Source organism: Monopterus albus, unplaced genomic scaffold (assembly GCF_001952655.1).
Source record: "Monopterus albus unplaced genomic scaffold, M_albus_1.0 scaffold98.1, whole genome shotgun sequence".
Classification (NCBI taxonomy): domain Eukaryota; kingdom Metazoa; phylum Chordata; class Actinopteri; order Synbranchiformes; family Synbranchidae; genus Monopterus; species Monopterus albus.
In genome coordinates, this window is record NW_018127978.1 from 3,082,605 (window position 1) to 3,089,919 (window position 7,315).

Consider the following 7,315-nt stretch of genomic DNA (forward strand, 5'->3'; position numbering starts at 1 on the left):
AATCTTTTTTTAGTATAATACTTGTGTGGTGTAGAAGTGAATCATTTACTGCTTGCAAACCAATGATGGTAAGATGATGTCATGGGGTAGGACTGGATAAGTCTGACTTCTTCCTACTCCATTCAAGCATGTACTAGGTATAAGCAAATTGATATTGGATTATGTGTAAAATTATGTGTTGTCATATCAACAGTTTTTACATGCTTGAAAGAATAAATCAAATCAAATCAAATATCACTCTGCTGTTTATCCAGAAGCAATACATTTCCAAATCACAGATGTTTGACAACTCTTCCCCACAGCGTCAGCCTCCTATGCAGTTGGCACCTCATGCTTGCAACGTTTTACATTTCCAACAGCATGTGTGTGATTTCAGCCTTACACATATCGGCTTAGTAACCTCATTGTGGTTTAACACAATGATTGTGCCCTAATCTGATGTGGTCAGTAAACCAACCGGTCATGTTCTTTAATAGTTTTAGCTTTTACCACTCACCTTAGCAAAGACCCGAGTCCTGCACAGAGAGCTTGGGAGGGCCAGGAGGATCAAAAGAAGTCTACGCAGAGTAGAGTATGGTCTTGTGCCATGCAACATCTGTACAGTCAATACAGGAAACTTTTGTAATAACATTTGATATTCAATAACATTTCTACAGTAGCAACTAAACTAGCACTTATCTACAGTGAGTCAACTGCTTTGACCACAATTAATGTAGCAAAATATTGAAATGTCAGCAAAAAAAGTGTATAACAGATGAAAACATTTGTTGTGTTACTACCCATACACACACAGTTCACAAGTAACCGAAAGACCTGTTGTGGAAGTGAAGCTTGTTATTGAATCCGTTTTTCTCACAAAGGTATTCCATTCAACACATTCCAGTAACCACCCCATCAAAAACTCCCTTTTCTAACCAGTACGTAACCATGACCTGTTGTGTTGTTGGCTTACATTTGCCCAGCAGTGACCTTCTGCTGTTCTGCTTGTCTGTTCCTCCTTCACTGTCTGAATGAAATTGAGGTAGTCGTGCACCAGCTGATGTGTTTCTGGAGATTCAACATCACACAGCCCCAGGTGAACCCCCAACTCTGACAGCACATGCTTGGACAGTATATTATCCTGAAGAAAAAACACAAATATCACAAGTACAGTTGAAGTCAGAAATTTGCATACACTTGGGTTGAAGTCAATAAAAATGATTTTTTTAAACCACTCCACGGATGTCATGTTAAACTCTCATCTTGGCAGGTCAGTTAGGATGTGTACTTTATCCATGACAAATACTTTTTCCACCAGTTGTTCACAGATAGATTTCACTTATAATTCACTAAACCATAATTCCAGTGGGTCAGACGTTTAAATACACTCAGTTGACCGTGCCTTTAAACAGCTAGATAAAATTCCACAAAACAAAGTCATGCTTTAGAAGTTTCTGATTGGCTAATTGACATAATTTGGGTCAATAGGAGGTGCAGCTGTGGACGTTTGTAAGGCCTATATTCATTCTTAGGAGCGATTTCCAAATGCCTGAAGGTGCCATGTTCATCTGTACAAACAATTCTACACAAGTATAAACACCATGGGACAACGCAGCCATCATACCACTCAGGAAGGAGATGCGCTCTGACTCCTAGAGATGAATGTACTTTGGTCTGAACATTACACAGTGTCAAAGTATCTATATCCACAGTAAAACAAGTCCAATTTTGACATAACCTGAAAGGCTGCTCAGCAAGGAAGAAGCCACTACTCCAAGGCCACCATAAAAAGCGCAGACTATAGTTTGTAGCTGCACATGGAGACAAAGATCTTACTTTCTGCAGAACTGTCCTCTGGGCTGATGAAACAAAAATTTAACTGTTTGGCCATAATGACCATCATTATGTCTGGAGGAAAAATGAGGAGGCTTGCAAACTGAGGAACACCATCCCAACCATGAAGCACAGCATCATGTGTGGATATATGGAAGCAACAGCTCAAGACATCAGGCAGCCAGGAAGTTACAGCCTGGTTACAGATCGGTCTTCCAAGCGGACAATGACCCCAAGCAGACTTTCAAAGTTATGACCAAATGGGTTAAGGACAACAAAGTCAAGGTATTGGAGTAGCCGTCACAAAGCCCTAACCTCAATAGAACATTGACCTAAATGTAATTTGTTGTTTGATTGCTTTAGCTAGAACATGCCCGTGGGCACAGTTAAGCAACACAAGTAACCCTTTTTCCCTGTGTCAATGTTTAATATTTCCTAATTACTAACTTTACTATAAATGTCATTTTACATGTATGCCCCAAAACTACACAAAACTCATTGTTATTTGGACCCAAAAAACCCGGTGACAGAAATCAGGCCAAAGCTGCTGAAAATTATTGCCAATAAAAGTGTTAACATAAAAGTAAAAATCTTTGGAGCTCGTGTGAGCCAGCAGATAGCACATCCAAACTCCACAATGTACAGTCCTGGTGGTTGTTGGGTCAGACTTGTGGTTTACTGCACCAACAGTGATTAGGGGGGAATAAGTGACACCTGTTGGTGTGCAGTGTGTAGCAAGTTAATCACACTGCTAATAACAGAAGACAAAGATTAGCTGTATACTGGTCTGTGCTGTTCAATTTGGCATCCCTAACTGGTAACAGATGGATAGGGTACATTCATATTGCTGCTACATTGAGAGCCCAGTGTTTCAGAGGTGTCTGCTTGGCTGTGTTATAGGTAATGGGCGACTTGTACAAGAGCCATTCATGGTACGTGATAGTTGGGGAAATTTGAATGAGGGATCTGCTGTATTGCTGCTAGAGAGCTGCCTCCTCTTGTTTTTTGTTTTCAGTGTTGCCCTATATGTAGTCTTGAACTGACATTTGCCAGCAGTGTTGATGTTAATAGGATAATAACCTTTATTTGGCAAAGTATGTTACACACACAAGGAATTTGTTTCCGGTACAGAACCGAGGCAGCCATCTGTGGTGCCAAGTCACACCGATGGCTCTAACCATCAGGGGCAACTTGGGGTTTCAGTGTCTTGCCCAAGGACACTTCAATATGTGGACTGCAGGTACCTTGATCCGAACCTACAACCCTCTGGTTGGGAGACAAGTGCTCTGCCTACTGAACCACAGTCGCCCCCACAATGTACAGTCCTTATTGAAGCCAACCCCTACTCCTCCGCCACCTCCCCCTCTAAGATCCATAATGTTACCAGGTACACTGTCCATTCCTTGACTACAAACAAATTAAATGTGTATCCTGCTAACACTTTCCCACTGTTAATGTTTGGCCTGTATTAGTATCACTGAGTTTAGTTTACATTGATGAACTAAACCCAGCAGCATACTCAGGAAGTTGAAGTTCAACATTCTGAGAAATACGCTTGTTCACTTACTGATGGAGAATCAGGTAAGATTAACACCTGGCCCTTATAAACAGGAATCTGCAGCCAGAGGCAGCAGCTGGTGAGCTTAGCTTAGCACAAAGACTTGAAATGGAGAGAAAGGACTTCCCTGGTTCTGTCCAAAAATAACAAAATCTGCCAACCAGCACCTCTCAAACTCACTAATTAAAATATAGCTCGTTTATTTAATCCATACAAAAACTGAAGTGTTAAAATGACATTTTGACATTTTGACATTTTACAGGGGTTGTGTGCCGAACTATTTTTCATCTGGGAGCAGTTGATCGGCCACCAGTGGACAGTTTATAAAGTTGCTGCAGTGCTAACCAGCTGTTGCCTGTAGTGTTTTATTTAACAAACTGATATGACAGACACTATTAAGCGCATTGCCCAAAATGACAAGCTATTTCTCAAATATGCAGTTATTTTATACTGACAGTTAAATTTTAGGAAATGCATGTTTGGAAAAAAAATTTCTAATAGGCTAATTTCTATTGAATCCCCCACTGTGATCTGGTTTAGTTTATGTATTTTTACACTGAAAGCTGCCTAATGCATGTTCAACAAATGCTAAGCTATAAATTAACAAATGCTATAAAATAAACAAATCGGTATAAAATAAAAATCTTATCTTACATTGATATTTTCAGGATGCTTCAGCACTATTCCGATATTCTTCAGTGCCACATCTCCAAACTGCTCAGGAATACTCTGCACTAAACTCTGTAGTGATTCTTTGTAGAAAGCCAATGCACCCTTCAGGAAGTCGCTCCTCTCCTGTTCCCCAAGATCCTCAGCAGTGCAGGCCCACAGAAAGTCTCTAGCACGAGAACCCACATTCACTTCTGCCATGGGAAGCAAATCCTTATCATTGTTAAGGAGATGCAGGTCTCGCCTCCTGAGAAAGCGTTCAGCAACAGAGGGCCGGAGGATGCTGGCTGCATAGGAGTGAATTAACATGGAGGTCAGCTGGAGCTCCACAACCACATCTGCTGTGCCATACTGCTGCAGTTCTTGAAGGGCTCGGAGGGGTTCCAAAGTATGGGAGAGGAAGAGGAAGTGTAGCTTAACTTTATGATCCATCAGCTGGGTTCTGATATGGTCAGCTTCCTCTACTTGTCTAAGTGAATTAAAATACTCCACTAAATCCCTCCAGCTGCTGACCATCTTTTGTATCGTACGGATAATAAACAAACACTCTGCAGAGATAGGACGGAATGGGTTATAAGACTCTGCATCAGCAAATAGCTCTTTCAGACTGTGATTAGCAGAGGAGCATGTGGAGTAATGATGGTGGATGTCTCTAACTAGGTCAACTACATAACTAAAGGAGGCCAAGAGTCCTGTCTGGCAGGCTCTTCCTGCCATCCCAGGGAGGCCGCACAGAGATACTAACTTGGGGCTAAAACCCTGGAGCTGTGATACAAACACCTGGCTCACTCCTGGGTGTGGAGCATTACAGTAAAACACCGCAAGATTAAAAAGAGGAAAGCCAAATTTCTTCAGCATGTCAATCAGAAGATGTGCGTCAGAATCTGCTGCGTGTGTGACTGTGAAAGGTTCATTTTTCATGTCCACTGAGGTTTGTGGATGAACAGTGTCAACACTCATCTGCAGAGTATGCAGCAGTCTCACCACACTGTCTCCTGAGCTCTGGTCAAAGTAACCAATTAGGACAACACTTGTGCTCTGTCCTCCGCCCAACTCTACCCCCATGTACAGGTAGAGGCAGTATGGTGTGTGAGAGCAGGACCGGATGATGTCTTTTGGGTGGGTTGGACCCAAGATGGCAGAAAATGAAGGGCGAATAATACAGGAGTCTGTACTTGTACTCAAAGTTGAGTTTGTGTCCACGTTGTCCCAAAAATGTCTTCTGATAAAACACAACAAAGTATCCCTGCCGCAAAAACTACTTGCTTGAATTTTGTTGTCCATTGCGTCTTCTGTCGTCTTTAGCTCCTGTGCCTGTGGACACTCTTCTTTTACTGTTGTCTCCATTTTCTCTGTTTTCTGCTCCACTATCATATCCACCACATCATCAGATATCAGTACTACCACTTCTGCATTCCTGTTCAAATTCTCCCTTGTTTTTTCTTCTCTGGGTTCTTCCAGGTTTTTGCCATCCATCTTCACAATAATCTCCAGTTTTTGATGAGGAGTCTGGGAGGAAAGTCCACCTGAAATGTGAATTAAAAATCCACTGAGCATACTTAAATGCACACTTTTAATGGAGATAATTTTATCTTAAATTCAGGAGCAGGACCACACCTCAAACACTTTCTGTCAATGTGTCTGTAAATACCTTCCTGCCCTGCACGCCTATTCTAGTGTTGTCACAATACTGGAATTTATAACTTTGACACGATACCTTGTAAAATATCAATACTCAATACCATTTTCAATACCACAGGGAAAAATTGACACCTGATTGAGAGTATAAAATTTTACATTTTATTTAAAAGATAGTATACTAAGGCTGTAACATGACAAGGTACAACTTTTTTCAGGAAATGTTTCTTATAACATCATCTTACTACTGGGATCAATTTGACCTTATTCTGTTCATCTCTTACTACACACACTTGGTGGCTTGCTTGAGTGTTTATTGTAGGCACACTTTTATGAATGTAAATGTTTGCGGTTCTGTATGCAAGTGTGTGTGGCCTTTTTTTTTATACTTGTGAAGCACAAAATCCATGGGTTGCTATCTTCTCCACAATGTAGTTCATCAGATTTTATGAAAATGATGTAGTGCAAGATTATAGCAAGTGTCAGCTTTGGTTAAGGTTAGGGCAAGTCTCCTGGAAATGTAGGGACCCCGTAAGTGATGAAAACAAGAATGTGTGTGTGCGTGCGTGCGCATATGTGTTTGGATATATATGTTTACATATGTGTGTATGTGAATTCTTGTGCAGTGTATGTATAACATTCTACATTATTCCTGATCTGTTTTAATTGTGCAGCACTTTCTAATTCTGTTTTTGAAAATGCACTATAAAGGAACTTCATTTTCTTTTCATAGCTAGTAACAGAGAACAGCAGAGTGACACTAGCAGACATTACAAATAACTGTTTGTATTTTGTAATTTTTTTAACATAATAGATACACCGCTGAAAAAAACTGGAAAAAATCAACTGGACTAGATTTCTAGGTCGAAGACGTTTCACCTCTCATCCAAGAGGCTTCATCAGTTCTGACTGACTGGTGTTGAGCCAGAGATATTTATCCCCCTCAGTGGTGTTTCAGTCCTTTGAAGGCCAACAATGTCCCCTAACGACTGAGTCGTTATAGCCCAGTATCGGTGAGAGTCGTTACCTGTCTTTGAATCCTCCCCTGTGGACCGACGCTGAGCCTCTTGGATGAGAGCTGAAACGTTTTCGACATAGAAGTCTAGTCCAGTTGATTTTTCTAAGTTTTTTTCAGCTTACTCTGACCTGGATGACTGAGAATCTGCACAGACATTAATAGATACAATGTTCTTAGACATCCCTGGTAGGCTAGTGCTTAAGGCGCAGCGCTCTCGCCGCTGCGGCCTGGGTTCAAGTCAGGATTGTGTCAAGAAGGGCATCCAGCGTAAAACTTGTGCCAAATGTCAACATGCGAGTCGTCAGTGTGACAATTCGCTGTGGTGACCCCTAAACGGGAAAAGCCGAAAGTGACTTTCTAATAGATACAGTGGGTACGGAAAGTATTCAGACCCCCTTAAATTTTTCACTCTTTGTTATATTGCAGCTAAAATCATTTAAGTTCATTTTTTTTCTCATTAATGTACACACAGCACCCCATATTGACAGAAAAACACAGAATTTTTGACAAAATTTTTGGCATTTTTGCAGATTCATTAAAAAAGAAAAACTGAAATATCACATGGTCATAAGTATTCAGACCCTTTGCTGTGACACTCATATATTTAACTTAGGTGCTGT

The 7,315-nt window shown here is 40.9% G+C and overlaps 1 protein-coding gene across 1 annotated transcript in view; it reads right to left on the reverse strand.

Annotated features, from left to right (window-relative positions):
- Nucleotides 1-5,563, reverse strand: part of LOC109965298 (uncharacterized) — a 52,831-nt gene extending 47,268 nt beyond the window's left edge. The window contains exons 1-3 of the mRNA XM_020609202.1: nt 4,025-5,563; nt 953-1,120; nt 497-595 (exon numbers count right to left, since the gene is read on the reverse strand). Coding sequence (XP_020464858.1) covers nt 497-595; nt 953-1,120; nt 4,025-5,515 — 1,758 coding nt within the window. The 5' untranslated portion in view covers nt 5,516-5,563. The remainder of the gene's footprint in view (nt 1-496; nt 596-952; nt 1,121-4,024) is intronic.
- Nucleotides 5,564-7,315: the final 1,752 nt, after the last annotated feature.